This window comes from Maylandia zebra, linkage group LG12 (genome assembly GCF_041146795.1).
Source record: "Maylandia zebra isolate NMK-2024a linkage group LG12, Mzebra_GT3a, whole genome shotgun sequence".
NCBI classification, from domain to species: domain Eukaryota; kingdom Metazoa; phylum Chordata; class Actinopteri; order Cichliformes; family Cichlidae; genus Maylandia; species Maylandia zebra.
Window position 1 is genome coordinate 15,856,538 of NC_135178.1, and position 16,587 is coordinate 15,873,124.

The 16,587-nt window shown below is 42.1% G+C and overlaps 1 protein-coding gene across 8 annotated transcripts in view; it reads left to right on the forward strand.

The window, feature by feature from the left end:
- Positions 1-7,139: 7,139 nt before the first annotated feature.
- The window catches only part of aak1a (AP2 associated kinase 1a), a 28,151-nt gene continuing 18,703 nt past the window's right edge, over positions 7,140-16,587 (forward strand). For 4 of the 8 annotated variants that reach the window (XR_013101127.1, XM_076890757.1, XM_004544294.5 and 1 more), the window contains exons 1-3: positions 7,141-7,987; positions 15,578-15,696; positions 16,226-16,334. Coding sequence is in view for 7 of the 8 variants with exons in the window: in XM_076890757.1 (XP_076746872.1) it covers positions 7,828-7,987; positions 15,578-15,696; positions 16,226-16,334 (388 nt within the window). In the remaining variant the exon portion in view is untranslated. Of the gene's footprint in view, positions 7,988-15,577; positions 15,697-16,225; positions 16,335-16,587 lie in introns of all 8 variants that reach the window. The other 4 variants (XM_076890758.1, XM_076890759.1, XM_012917345.5 and 1 more) reach the window with 3 other exon arrangements.

A 16,587-nucleotide genomic window follows, 5' to 3' on the forward strand; every position in this document is an offset into this window, starting at 1 on the left:
GCTTCCAGAGTCCAGGATATTATATATTATATAATGTCAGAGTTTGGACCGTACCTATGGAAAGCTTTACGCTGCTGACAAATGGAGGCAATAATTAAAGCTCCGAGCTCGCCATTGCTGAACCCAAAAAAAAGTCAAGAGTGATTGCTCAGGTATGTGATTATTAGCTTTCCCTTACAGGGGGATGAGATCCAGATGTTCATTGTGTCTGCTGCTTGAGTGAAGGAGGGCACTCCAGCTCCCTCTCACATGTAGGTACGACTCACTCGCTCCAAAAAGTCTAATAATCGGCTACTTTTAAAACAGGCTTGATTGCCAAAACAAGCCGGCAGATGTATTGCCTTAGTTGCTTGTGTCTACTAAAGTTACCATTCAAGATTCAGACTGACTGACAAACTGAACAGATAGCTGTGGTGTGTAGTTGTTATGGTTAGACAATCGACAATGAACTATATGCTTCATGATATTACTATAACAACGATGCAAAGATACTGAAAGGTCATTTGGAACTGAAAAAGGCCATCTTGTTGAGAGCAGCCATCTGGAGTGAAGGCAAGATAAAGGTGAACAAGATGGCGCGGCCACGTCCAGACGCCAGACGCCAGACGCCTTCCTGACCGCTCCGCTCCGACTATCCACAGAACAAAGAAGCGCCGGGGAAAACGCGCTGGTATTAGGAACAGACTGAGACAGCAGGCGCATCGCGCACCACTGCCCAGTATCCTACTGGCCAATGTACAATCCATGGAGAACAAGCTCGATGACCTAAGAGCAAGGGTCACCTTCCAACGTGACATGAGGGACTGCAACATTCTGTGCTTCACGGAGACATGGCTGACCCCCACCGTGCCGGACCAGGCCGTAACTCCGTCGGATTCATTCTTTGTGCTCCGCGCGGACAGAACGGCAGAGTCGAACAAAACCAAAGGTGGGGGAGTGTGTTTCATGATAAACAGAAAGTGGTGTGATGCCAGGAGCATTTCTACTCTCCAGCGGCTGCTCGCCACATCTGGAGTTCCTGAGCATTAAGTGCCGCCCTTTCTATCTGCCCCGTGAGTTCACCTCAGTCATCGCCACGGCGGTCTACATCCCACCCCAAGCGGACACAGGTATGGCTTTGTCCGAATTACATGATGTGCTGAGCTCGCTTCAAAACAAGGACCCGGGAGCAGCCCTCATTGTAGCAGGAGACTTTAACAAAGCGAACCTCAGACAAGTCATGCCAAACTTTTACCAGCATGTCTCGTGTCCAACGAGAGGGGATCGGATTTTGGATCACTGCTACACGCCATACAAGCAGGGCTACAAAGCTGTCTCACACCCGGCTTTTGGGAAGTCTGACCACAACGCTATCTTCCTCATTCCCCAGTATAAACAAAGCATACGGAGGGAAGACGTGACCAAGAGGGAGGTAAAACGGTGGACTGCCCAATCAGAAGCTACGCTACAGGACGCACTCAACGACGTAGACTGGGACATGTTCAGAGCATGCGCAGTCGACATCAACGAGTTTACGGAAGTAGCAGTATGCTTCGTCAATATGCTAGCGGAGGAGATTATCCCCACTGCGAGAGTCACCACATTCCCAAACCAGAAACCGTGGATGGACAGATCGATCCGCACTGCAGTAAACGCCAGGACCGCCTCCTACAACGCGGGTCTCGCCACTGGCGATATGAGCGCCTACAAAGCGGCCTCATACGGCGTGCGGCGCGCGGTGAGAGATGCCAAACGCAGGTACCGGGAACGTGTGGAGTCCCGCTTCCACCAGGGCGACACACGGAGTATGTGGCACGGACTACGCACCATTACGGACTACAAAGCCAGGGACACTGCGCCGATCAACACCGACTCTGCATTCACCAACGAGCTGAATCGGTTCTACGCCCGTTTCGAGGTTAGCCAGGCGGCTAATGCTATCTACCGCCTGACTACCGAGGACAGTGACGTCATCAGCGAGAGACCGGTGACCAGCATCGCGGAGCATGACGTCCGAGCGGCACTGAGGAGAGTGAACACAAGGAAAGCGCCGGGGCCAGACGGCATCACCGGCCGTCTGCTGCGCTGCTGTGCTGACCAGCTAGCAGGTGTGTTCACTTACATCTTCAACGAGTCCCTGGCGAAGTCTGTGGTCCCCACATGCTTCAAAAGATCCACCATCATCCCTGTGCCCAAGAACAGCAAACCCTCATCCCTGAACGATTACCGGCCAGTTGCACTGACCTCGGTAGTAATGAAGGTGTTTGAGAGGCTGCTGAAGAACATCATCTCCTCCTCCATCCCAGACACCACAGATCCGCTGCAGTTCGCCTACAGATCCAACAGATCCACAGAGGATGCCATCGCCCACGTCCTACACACCACTCTCAGCCACGTGGACAAGAAACAGGGTAACTATGTGAGAATGCTGTTTGTTGATTACAGTTCAGCGTTTAACACAATAGTGCCCTGCAGACTGTTCACAAAGCTGAGGGATCTGGGACTTAACAGCCGTCTGTGTGCATGGGTGTTGGACTTCCTCACTGTCAGAATTCAGGTGGTGAGGGTGGGCAGGTGCTTCTCCAACAGCATCACCATCAACACAGGAGCCCCTCAGGGATGTGTCCTCTCGCCACTGCTCTACTCCCTCTACACTTCAGACTGTGTGGCCACCCATGGCTCCAACACCATTGTGAAGTTTGCTGACGACACAGTGGTGTTGGGTGCCATCTCCAACAACGATGAGGCGGCCTACATGGATGAAGTGAAGAATCTGGCATCGTGGTGCCAGGACAACCACCTCCAGCTGAACGTCAGCAAGACCAAGGAGCTGGTGGTGGACTTCAGAAGGGGTCAGCACAGAGACTACAAGCCCATCATCATCAATGGAGCGCCAGTGGAGAGGGTGCAGTCCTTCAAGTATCTTGGTGTCCACATCTCCTCAGACCTGACATGGGCTGCCCACATTCAGGTCCAGACCAAAAAGGCTAGGCAGCGCCTGTATCACCTACGACAACTGAGGAAGTTCAGGGTCTCTCCAAAGATCCTCAGGATTTTCTATACAGGCGCTGTGGAGAGCATCCTCACACAGAACATGACATCGTGGTTTGGGAACAGCTGTGTGAAGGACCAAAAAGCTCTCCAGAGAGTGATCCGTACAGCAGAACGCTGCTGCAGGATTGCTCTCCCCCCGCTTCAGGACACCTACACCAGGAGATGCCGGACTAGAGCAGCGCAGATACTGAAGGACCCGTCCCATCCTGGCAACAAACTGTTCCAACTTCTGCAATCTGGTAGAAGGTTCCGCATCTTCCGGGCAAGGACAGAGAGACTCAAGAGGAGCTTCTATCCCCAAGCCATCCGTGCCCTAAACACACACACCCGCCCTCTCACATCATCTATAATTGACTGAGACAGGACTCTCTTCCAGACACTCTAAACCAAGGCACAATGTACATTTCAATTCCTTTAATTTTAAATATGTTTATATTGTCTATCCTGTAAAATAGTCAGATGTCTATTCATATTAATGTACAGAATTCACCTGCTTGCTGCTACTACTGCACATTCACCCAGTGTATATACTATATGTCTGTATATATATATATAATGTTCTTCCTCTACACCCCCCCCCCAATTTTTGCACATGTCGAGGAGCGTGTCAGGCTACATTTCACTGTGTGTTATACTTGTATAACTATGCATGTGACAAATAAAGAACCTTGAAGGTCAAACCATGTCATTATTATTATTAGAGATGGCACGATACCACTTTTTTGTCCAATACCAATACCGATATCATAAATTTGGATATCTGCCGATACCGATATGAATCCGATATAGTGTGTTTTTTAATCAATAAAACTGTTTTTTTAATATCTTGCTGCTTTTTGTATAAGTTCATACTCAAGTTAAAAAAAACCCAAAAAACACTAAATCTATTCTGTTATCCCTGTATGCAAAAAATACACTGCACCTAAAATATTTCATAGTTCAGCAATACTGATCAATCTAATGAACTTAAACCTACTCCATCCTCCCTATTCTGGTATTTTAAAGAGTAAGCAACCTAACTAATAGGGTTGCAAACTCCCAGCAAAAAAAATTAATAAAAATAAAAATAAAGATAGGGAACCACCCACCCTCCACCTCATGATGCTTAATTAACATAATCAACTTTGATGCAGTGTGAAAGAAATGCACAGAAATCAATTATTTTTCAAGAATAATTAAATAGATTCAACATCTTTCTTCAACAAAATTGCAGACTGCACAGATCGTACCTTCCCAAAGGAAAAAGTACTATAGCTTACTAGGGTATATTAGACTTAACAGTTACTATATACAGTAATGGACTTCTATACATTTTACATCAGATTAAAACTTTGGGTGTAAGATTTGGATAATTATTTATTAAAAGCTAGACATTTTAAATGAGAATAAGAAAGAAAAGTATGTCTTTGCGCCCCCTTTTCCCTGTTCATGCCCTATCGGCCCCCCTGGCTAAACTTTGCTAGATCCGCCCCTGCACAGTTACCAGCCGTCAGCTACGTAGAAAAAGATCCTGGTGTACAAAGTAATATTAAATAAATTCTAACAACAGCTTATCAAGCTTAAACGTGCTGCTGTTGTTCAGCCGCTGGTTTCCTCTTTCTGGCGCGAAGTGGGCAATAAACAAACAAGAGAGACGGACTCGCAACACAAAAGCCGATCAGCTGATCATTGATCAGTTCCAGGATTGAAGTAGCAGCAGGAGAGGGAGGGAGAGAGGCAGTCGCTCCATGTATTGGTTGTTAAGCTTAACGCGGGAATGCTTTACAAACATTCAGAGATTAATTTACACACTTGCTTTACTTCTCTCTGGGATAACTTCCTGGGAGATGAAATGCCAGATTGGTAGCAAGGCTACAAATACACACAGCCGCTCTATCACGTGATGCATACTGCTGCAACGTGATAGAGCGGCTATGAGCCGAGTTACGCCATGTTGCAAGTTTTGTGAGGTGCTTTTTTGATATTTAATGGATCGGATGACATTTTTTATTTCTCTCCGATATCTGATCCAGTAATTTATGTCAGTATCAGACCGATACACAATATCGAATCGTCCAGCTCTAATTAGTATAGCAATTTGTACACGACACGTGTGTGTTTGTGTGTGTGTATGTGTGTAGGAGATACTTTCAAGCAAAAAAAAAAAAAAAAAAAAAAGTAATATGCTGGGATTGATCTTTTAATAAATTTCATCTGAGAGGATTGGGGGAAGGCAGTGAGATAAGGCGGAGGTAAAAGCGCAGAATTAATCTTTGCTTCCATTCTGCTTATTTTAAAATTACTCTAGAAAAAGGTGATCCACAGGAAAAACTATTAATAAAAGGTTTATATTTATATCCCTTTGATCTCCAAGAATTCAAACCTGGTATTTTGTTTTGGCAATTTCACACATGGAGAAGAAAGATCTACGGTTGGCATGTCTTCTAGCCTGTGAGAGCTCAGATTTTTTTTTTTCTCTCAACGTGGCAGATACAACTCCTCTAATGATGTAACTGCAGCTCCGCTCCGGTCACAGGCACCATTCAGCTCTATTCTAATACTTGTTGGTACACATAAATTATGTTTGCTTTTCTGACCTCGCCTTTTCACATTATCTGAGTCCAGACGCCAAATTGTAAGGATGTTTTGGTTCTCGGGGGACCACACAAAATGAGAACAAAGTCTGTTTACCTTTAGCTATTCGGTCAGCTGAGATCCAACATATTGTAGATGATCACAGAGGAAAGAATGCATCAGAGCTTTGTCATTTATCACTGGAGCACTAACAACTCTGCAGCTGAAACAGCTTAATGGCTCAATTATTTTAGCAAAATGGTCACCACATGTTTAAATGTGTAGCTACATTTATTCCAAGATAATAGCTGCACTCAAATGAATGTCCTATATTCTGTAAACAAGTTATCATGCATGTCCAAATACAGTACATAAGTAGGGAGCTGTGAGAAAATGATATGAATGGAAATACATGTTGAACTTTTCCATAATGCATTATATATTTAAATTATTTACAGTGTGAATGACAAACACAAGAGGGGATTTTGGATCTATGCTGCAAACACTTTGAGTTTGACTGTCTTTCAGGAATTTACGTATAAATAAGAAAAGTGGCTCCTGTTTAAAAGTTTTGCTCCAATTTTTTTCACACACACACACACACACACACACACACACACACACACACACACACACACACACACACACACACACACACACACACACACACACACACACACAAACCTTCCATCAAGGTAAGGGAAATATGGTCCTTGAGATAGGGGGAAGAAGTCTACAAGTCCATATTTATTTTGTGATGAAACAGCGCCCCCTGCGGGAAAAAGTATTTCACTCACACGAGCAGCCAAGACCTCAGGTCAGTCTTCGAAACTTGAGCTATAAATAAAATATAATCTCACCTTTTGAATTTCAGATGACAGTATTAAAACTGACCATTTCGATATTGCATTGGCCTGAAACAAGAATGCAACTAAGAATATGAATGTGTTTAACTTCAAGCAGGCAAGAATAGGATTTATTTAACAATTTACTGTTACTGTGGGTTTGCTTGTTTCACTTTGGTTTTTGTATTTAAATATTGAGAACTATCCTATTCATTTATGTTATCTGGAATGGACATTTGCTTTTGGTGTATATCTTTTTACTTATTTGAGCTACCTTACCTAGTCCTGTGGTACTAAATAGAGTGCCTCATGGGCTTTCCATTGATATCTCGTGTGTTTGGGTGGCCTCTTTTAGCTCCAAAGACCAAGAAAATCACACACACACACACAAAAAAATTTTCCTCGGTTCTCAGGAGGATATGTATAATACATTTTATTATTATCATTATTATTATTGTTATAGCTCCATATCTTTCACCTTTATATCTAATATGTTCAGAAGTTTGGAACAGAAATCACATAGCAAATGAATTCTGTGGGGATCCCCTTCTGTAGATATTTCCTCGTCTTTGTTCACAAATTTGAGATTAAAGATTAAATTGGTTTCCTTTTATTTTACTGTTATTAGTAAATTAGACTGATGAAAAAACAAAACGCATTTTATTTATGTTGACAATCCACAGCTCAGGGACAAGCAGGGTGCACTAACAGGAAGTCGCTGTTGATTTGACCAATCACACGAGGAGCAGTCCAGCAGGATTCAGGGGAGATGGGGAGGACTTCTGCCATTAGCGTGTACTGGTGGCTGTGTTAGCTCTGTCATTAAGTTAACCTAGTTGACTAGGCTTATTCTAACCTGCAGCACGAATACAAACAGTAAAGAGCTGAAATTTTCTCAACGATACAGAGGTATAAGGCAGCAAGTGGACTAACATTTCCCTCGGGAGAATATCGACCGAGATGTGTAACGACCTGGACTTGATATCAGGAATCTACCTGGCTGCTAGTCTGTTGACTGACAGCTGGCACCTGGCTGCTTAGCTAGCTGACTAGCTAGCTAGGTGAGCTGACTGGGTTTTTCGGGCTCATAGTCCGGCTCATTGTGTAGCTAGTACTGATTTTGGTATAGAGTGGAAAGCGGCTTCTCTGCATTATTTGACTCCGCCTGCTGTTCAAACCATGAGTTAGCTGAACAGCATCAGGCAGCAGTGTTCGGGATATTTTAAGGTCCAGCTAGTTTCTCTAGCTTTTAGCTTGAAGCCAGCTAGCAGCATTCATTCAGCTGTTGAAGCGTTAACGCCAGCACCTCAGCGACTGACTCTGTCCAACTACTGTCGTTGTCGCGACATTTATACATTTTTGGACTCGGTCCTGCTTTGGGCAGTGTCAAGGGAAAATGAAGAAATTTTTTGATTCCCGTCGGGAGTTTGGGAGCTCCGGGCCTGGTCCTGGAGCCGGTGGAGGAGGCGCTGGTTCCGGCGGCGGTGGCAGCTTCATCGGACGAGTCTTCAGCATTGGAAGATATCAAGTAACCGTGGAGGAAACAATCGCTGAAGGTGAACTACGTGGCGTTCCCTTGTGTGGATTACTACAAACACTTTAATTGTGATTTGGACGGCTTCATTTAAACGATTGGGCCTGTTTTTGTTTTGTTTTTGGCCCAGTCAGAGTAATGTTACTAACACAATGATAAGCTATCATGTTTGCTATACATTACTAAGTGGAAATGGCACTGGTTAATGAATATTTACTGGTCAGGGTTTAGAGGTTACACATTTAGGCAGTCCTCTGCCTGCCTGTTTGCTGCCAGGTTGCCCAAACCTGTCTTATCTGTTTATTATTAATAATAACAATTATAATAACAACAGGCAGATTAGGAGGAAGACAGACTAGGCTGAAATTTTAAGATGTAAAGATGATGGGCTCTACATCTCTCAGTGTGTATTATCCTTGCATTACTACACTCTTTACTTGAAGGCTGGGAGGAACATAGCAAAACTGGATTTCCTGCTGTGCTGTAAGGGGCCAACGCCATGCTGAGTCACCTGTATGGATATTTACAGAGGGACTGGCAGATGTAGACTGCACAAGTTAAAATTAACTGGAAGTTGTTGGTTAGGATGTGTTGGCACATAGAATGTGACCTTACAGTAAGCTGAAACTCAAACATAACTTCACACAAACTTTTCCAGGTGAAAATATTCTTGCATGGTCATTTGTTAATCCAAATACTTAACTTAGTGTGGTGAGGACTGATTGCACCTTTTTTAGGTCATTTCTATTAGAACAGGCTAAACGGATATTGTGAAAGAGGTAAACCTTTTCCCTGTGGTCATTTGTCTTTGCAATGAGAGTCTGATGTCCTCTGTTAGCTAAGAGGGCCTGTTACTAAATAATAGATGAAAAAAGTCTGATTAATTTATCAGTACTATAGATGGGAACCATGTGTTTGGCCGCACACTGGCTTTATGAATGAGTTCCACAGCAAACTTCAGACCCGCCCTGTACTGGGATGTTAGGGAATTTCTTTGTTTCTGTGAGCTCAGTTTGGCCTTGCTGCAGATAATAACTTTAGAAAAGCACAATTCAGGTGTGTAATTCTTAGGCCTACTAAATGGCATCACCATAGAGCTGGGCGATAGAACGATAACGATATGTATCGCGATATAACTTTTACTCGATAGAGAAATTAAGCTATCGCGATAGACCTCGCCGCTCTTGTCCTCAAAAAAAAAAAAAAAAAAAGGTCAGCCAATCCAAATTAAGTAGCGCAGAGCCGCAGCGTCACGGCCGCAGCGTCACGTCGCGTGACTTGTTACGTACAGCACAAGTGCCAAGCCGCACGTGTGTTTGTTTGGGAAGCAGCCAGCGGGTAATGGAGCCAGCGCGTAATGGAGGAAATGAGTGTGCCGACTAGAAAAATCAACCGAGCGTGACCGAAGAGAAAACAGATGATGGTTCCAATGCCGGAGAGATTGTCAAACGGAAGAGCCATAGAAGTTCCGTAGTGTGAAGGTATTTCGGCTATTTCAAGTCTGACAAAAATAGAGTAGCGTGCACTGTAAATTGTGCCGAAAGCAAGTCTGGAAATACAATAAACTGGTGCATGCGTCACACTGCGCCACGTTATTGTTTCGGTGAAATGAATTTCTACAATACTGTTACTGTTAATTCTACTCTCTGCAGTGTTTAAATGCTTACATATACACACAGTTACTGTCCCTCCACACTTACGACTCGGTTCTGCTTCTATGCCCCAGCTTTGTTTACTTTTTCCCACCGAGGCTTCTAGACTTCTGATTGGCCAACATTTCTGCACGGTTAGGAATCTAGCGCCACCTGCTGCTTTGGCATGTTCATAGCAGCGTTTTCCTTCATTTCTGCCTTTATGTGTGGACGGATTATTTTTTAAAACGAAAATGGAAAATCTCCGTTTTCAAAAATACCCGTGTACGTGTGGACGTAGCCTCAGTCTCTGACTGGAAGCGCTAATTCATCATTCGGCTTTTGTCAGACTAAAGTAACTGTTAAAACTGTTTGAAAAGCTCAGCTATACAACAAGGAGAGATTGAGAATTTCCTTTTAGTTCTCAGTTTATTTGATATTGACAAAAGTTAGTCAGTTTTGTCTGTTCTTCTGTAAAACAAACTAAGATTTATTTTTAGAATTAATATTTTGTTTCTAAGTGGAATTGACAATTTAGTCTGTTTCGTTTGTCCTATTTTGAAACTTAAACGCTTTAGCGGCTGCCTTTTGTGTAGTTTGCAATATTTGCCTTTATTTATCTGAAAAAGTCTCATGTTCCTTAAGTACATCTACCCTGTTGAACTTATTATGGGAAATAAATATTTAAATAAAAACAAGCTGCTGATTATTTCACATTTTACTTGTGAGCAACGGCACATTTAAATCTTACAAATATAGTTATTTGGCTTATATCGTGATAGATATCGTTATCGCCTGAAATGAAAAAAACATATCGTGATATGAAAAAATCTCATATCGCCCAGCTCTACATCACCATAATTATATATACAGCTTCCCCAAGATGCAAGGTTTTATTTATTTATTTATTTTTTCCTTTCACTGCATTTTGATCTGGTAGTAGAGCTGCTCTTTGTAATTCGAGTACAGCTACTGGCAATACACCTGTTTATTCAGATGCTTTTCATTGAAGTCTGGGCCTGCAGTCACTGTTATCTGGCTGCGTCATGTAGTTAATTATTTTTTCCTCCTCTTACTCCAACTCCCTTTGTTGTCACTCTTGAACTTTGTGGCAACACACTTTACCCTGTGCTGACTAAAGCAGTGAGGGTGGCGCACTGTGCTGCTTTTGTAACTTTTTTTTCTTTTGTAACTTTGGTTTGGAGGTGCACGCTTTGAACAGTGTTATCTTTTTTTAGCTTTAGGTCTTGGGTAAATCTGTGATTTATTACTGACTTACCTCTGGATTTCCTGACACACAGCTCTCTCCCTTTACGGTCAGCAGGAAGTGTTGTTTTGTATTGATGTATAGAGTTACTGCTGGTAACATTAGTGCCCCCAGATCCTGCTGTCATTAATGTGCGAGTCATTCCCTTTTTGTATACCATAATTATCACATTTTCTAACAGAGTGGGAAAAAAACTTTTCTAAGTCAGATTAGATAGTTTATGCCACCTTCTCTTTAGACGATCTCTGGTTTTTCTCCCTGTCACTGCAGTGTTGTGCATATGTTTGTAAACAGCATCGTAGTGGTGAGGGCATGTGCTGTGTCTTAGTCTAAAGCCTAGATGCTTATTATGCAAGTTCCATTACACTGACAGATTGTAACTGAACATTACAAGCATTGGTGACACTTTTCATTGCAGAGCCCAAAGGTTTATTTTTGTGTGCATTTACAACTGTGTTATAATCATTTTACGTCAAGGAGTAGTGGCTATTTTTAGCTGGACTTATTTAGTCACCCCGTCTCCTGAGACAGTAGACCACTGCTAAATGTTACTTAAGACAGCCGCTAATCCCTCTAATTTCTAACAGGCATCTCAGATTAGACTGTGCAAGACAGCAGTGGATCAGATGCCTCTGCTCTGCTGGGCTATACACACACGTGCCCGCCTAGCCTCTGCTCTTTATTCTGATTCAATACAGGCCTCAGCTCTTAATTAAACTTCATATCTCATCCAAGCAATTGCTTTTCATGTCATAACACTAATTACTGAGCAATGTGCTCTGCCAGCTCCTTTTTCTTATATGCAGAGAATTTAGCACTTCATTGTGAAACTTCAAGTCATTTAATTCATGTTGACAACAGTAAAATGACTAAGTTTCCTCATTCATGCTGACCCACACAGGATGGAGGACTGAAGCCCACATGATTTCATATTTAGTGTGGTTTCCTGTTAAAAAAAAATATTGCTGTACTCTATGAACGTCTTTAACAATGCAGCTCGTATTGAGTAATGCTGATAGTAGTAGAATAATAATAATAACAATGATAATTGAATCTAAAATATCCAGATATCTGCTGAGAGATACTCAGTTTGTGCTTTATTTATTAGTGTGGTATGATTCCTGGTGGTTTTAGTTGCTATGGTTGTCACTGTCATCATTGTGACTAAACGTGGGATGATATATTCTCTCACTTCCTGTCTTGTCAGTTTTGTCTTCTTGCATCTTTTTGGCACAGCTGCTTACTCACACAGTTTTGTTTCAAGGTCTTGTGACTATTGTGCCAGCCAACTAACTCACCACACAGTGTTTACAGGGAATGCAGAATTATTAGGCAAGTTGTATTTTTGAGGAATAATTTTATTATTGAACAACAACCATGTTCTCAATGAACCCAAAAAACTCATTAATATCAAAGCTGAATGTTTTTGGAAGTAGTTTTTAGTTTGTTTTTAGTTTTAGCTATTTTAGGGGGATATCTGTGTGTGCAGGTGACTATTACTGTGCATAATTATTAGGCAACTTAACAAAAAACAAATATATACCCATTTCAATTATTTATTTTTACCAGTGAAACCAATATAACATCTCCACATTCACAAATATACATTTCTGACATTCAAAAACAAAACAAAAACAAATCAGCGACCAATATAGCCACCTTTCTTTGCAAGGACACTCAAAAGCCTGCCATCCATGGATTCTGTCAGTGTTTTGATCTGTTCACCATCAATATTGCGTGCAGCAGCAACCACAGCCTCCCAGACACTGTTCAGAGAGGTGTACTGTTTTCCCTCCTTGTAAATCTCACATTTGATGATGGACCACAGGTTCTCAATGGGGTTCAGATCAGGTGAACAAGGAGGCCATGTCATTAGTTTTTCTTCTTTTATACCCTTTCTTGCCAGCCACGCTGTGGAGTACTTGGATGCGTGTGATGGAGCATTGTCCTGCATGAAAATCATGTTTTTCTTGAAGGATGCAGACTTCTTCCTGTACCACTGCTTGAAGAAGGTGTCTTCCAGAAACTGGCAGTAGGACTGGGAGTTGAACTTGACTCCATCCTCAACCCGAAAAGGCCCCACAAGCTCATCTTTGATGATACCAGCCCAAACCAGTACTCCACCTCCACCTTGCTGGCGTCTGAGTCGGACTGGAGCTCTCTGCCCTTTACCAATCCAGCCACGGGCCCATCCATCTGGCCCATCAAGACTCACTCTCATTTCATCAGTCCATAAAACCTTAGAAAAATCAGTCTTGAGATATTTCTTGGCCCAGTCTTGACGTTTCAGCTTGTGTGTCTTGTTCAGTGGTGGTCGTCTTTCAGCCTTTCTTACCTTGGCCATGTCTCTGAGTATTGCACACCTTGTGCTTTTGGGCACTCCAGTGATGTTGCAGCTCTGAAATATGGCCAAACTGGTGGCAAGTGACATCTTGGCAGCTGCATGCTTGACTTTTCTCAGTTCATGGGCAGTTATTTTGCGCCTTGGTTTTTCCACACGCTTCTTGCGACCCTGTTGACTATTTTGAATGAAACGCTTGATTTTTTGATGATCACGCTTCAGAAGCTTTGCAATTTTGAGACTGCTGCATCCCTCTGCAAGATATCTCACTATTTTTGACTTTTCTGAGCCTGTCAAGTCCTTCTTTTGACCCATTTTGCCAAAGGAAAGGACGTTGCCTAATAATTATGCACACCTGATATAGGGTGTTGATGTCATTAGACCACACCCCTTCTCATTACAGAGATGCACATCACCTAATATGCTTAATTGGTAGTAGGCTTTCGAGCCTATACAGCTTGGAGTAAGACAACATGCATGAAGAGGATGATGTGGACAAAATACTCATTTGCCTAATAATTCTGCACTCCCTGTATGCTAAACCCAGGCCATCCAACAGGGTTGAATTATACCCTGCTGCAGGGCTGTTTGACACCAGTGGTTTAAACTGGATAAAGTGATTCGTTGCACATGTTTGATAGATTTTATTTTTATTGTGACTTTATCAGGCTCCTTGTAGTTTAGGTTATGATTATTTGATCTGCCAAGGTTGTCTTTTTTCCTCAGTAAAAATCAAGTCACTGTCAACAGATGGTCACTGTCCTGAGAAATAAACTCAAACCAGACTGAGCAAGGCAGTATGCTTAGCAGTGTTGTCTCATAGAAATAGAGCTGGGCGATAGAACGATAACGATATGTATCGCGATATAACTTTTACTCGATAGAGAAATTAAGCTATTGCGATAGACCTCGCCGCTCTTGTCCTCAAAAAAAAAAAAAAAAAAAAAAGGTCAGCCAATCCAAATTAAGTAGCGCAGAGCCGAACCAATCACAGCCGCAGCGTCACGTCGTGTGACTTGTTACGTACAGCACAAGTGCCAAGCCGCACGTGTGTTTGTTTGGGAAGCAGCCAGCGGGTAATGGAGCCAGCGCGTAATGGAGGAAATGAGTGTGCCGACTAGAAAAATCAACCGAGCGTGACTGAAGAGAAAACAGATGATGGTTCCAATGCCGGAGAGATTGTCAAACGGAAGAGCCATAGAAGTTCCGTAGTGTGAAGGTATTTCGGCTATTTCAAGTCTGACAAAAATAGAGTAGCGTGCACTGTAAATTGTGCCGAAAGCAAGTCTGGAAATACAATAAACTGGTGCATGCGTCACACTGTGCACCACGTTATTGTTTCGGTGAAATGAATTTCTACAATACTGTTACTGTTAATTCTACTCTCTGCAGTGTTTAAATGCTTACATATACACACAGTTACTGTCCCTCCACACATACTACTCGGTTCTGCTTCTATGCCCCAGCTTTGTTTACTTTTTCCCACCGAGGCTTCTAGACTTCTGATTGGCCAACATTTAGGCACGGTTAGGAATCTAGCGCCACCTGCTGCTTTGGCATGTTCATAGCAGCGTTTTCCTTCATTTCTGCCTTTATGTGTGGACGGGATTATTTTTTAAAACGAAAATGGAAAATCTCCGTTTTCAAAAATACCCGTGTACGTGTGGACATAGCCTCAGTCTCTGACTGGAAGCGCTAATTCGTCATTCGGCTTTTGTCAGACTAAAGTAACTGTTAAAACGGTTTGAAAAGCTCAGCTATACAACAAGGAGAGATTGAGAATTTCCTTTTAGTTCTCAGTTTATTTGATATTGACAAAAGTTAGTCAGTTTTGTCTGTTCTTCTGTAAAACAAACTAAGATTTATTTTTAGAATTAATATTTTGTTTCTAAGTGGAATTGACAATTTAGTCTGTTTCGTTTGTCCTATTTTGAAACTTAAACGCTTTAGCGGCTGCCTTTTGTGTAGTTTGCAATATTTGCCTTTATTTATCTGAAAAAGTCTCATGTTCCTTAAGTACATCTACCCTGTTGAACTTATTATGGGAAATAAATATTTAAATAAAAACAAGCTGCTGATTATTTCACATTTTACTTGTGAGCAACGGCACATTTAAATCTTACAAATATAGTTATTTGGCTTATATCGTGATAGATATCGTTATCGCCTGAAATGAAAAAAACATATCGTGATATGAAAAAATCTCATATCGCCCAGCTCTACATAGAAAGAACGCCCTGGGTTTTAGCACCAATGCAGTGCCACTTATAATTGCACTGTATATGGTGGCAAAAAATGCAAGAGACATAACTATGGTGGTTTTTCTATTTCTGCATTTCAATTTGTCCATTCTTCCTGTTCTTCTCTTTGCAGGAGGTTTTGCCATAGTCTTTTTGGTGAGGACTCATCAAGGTGCACGATGTGCACTAAAAAGAATGTATGTCAACAACGAACACGATTTGAAGATCTGCAAACTTGAAATACAAATTATGGTGAGTGTGATTGCCCCAAAGCTGACTGGAGAAAACTCAGCAATTTGCATTACTGTTAGCCTGCTCAGCAACAAACACAAAAATCTATCTAGTGTTAAGTAATTTGATACAGAAAATGCAAATATGAACAACCCAGAATGCCCGAAATTAAAAAAAAAAAGTTATGCAAAAACACTATTTGACTTGTGTCAAGTGGTGATGACAAAGCAGCACTCAGGATTGTAATTAGTTCCATTTTAGAACATGAAGTTCTGTTTAAAATGTTGCCTTGTAAGCTCAGTTGCATGTCCGTTTCCTAACTGTAAGTGAAACAGACCAGTTCCTGTAGCCACTCCCTGGTGACATGCTTATCAGATGATTTTATCATCATTACCTTAAGTCCTTTGGCAGTTAAAATTAAACTGAGAATTTACAAACATTGATGTATTTTTTGATCTATCAAATAAAGTTTCTTAGGACTGCATGATATTTGAAAATTGCCTCTCTTGTTGTTCATCATTCCTGTTTCTCTCTCTGTTTGTTTACACAGAGGGACCTGGTGGGTAACAAAAATATAGTCGGCTTCCTGGACTCCAGCATAACTGCAGTCGGAGCTGGTGATGTGTGGGAAGTCCTGATCTTAATGGACTTCTGTCGAGGTAAATCGCCCAACCCCCTCCCCATGCCTTTCTATCTCTGAATTCAAAGCTCCATTACCCTCGGCTCTTACAGCATCCTTTCTTTTCTTTTTTTCCAAAGGCAAATGTTCAGCTGATAGCTGTCGTGGTCAATAGAACTTGTGTTTTACTCGGTGCTTAACTTAGCTGTGTCATTTGTAGAAAGATAAAATGTTAACATGCCTGTGCAGTTGTGAGCATCGTTAGGGTTTTTAAATTGTGTAGTGTCGAAAAT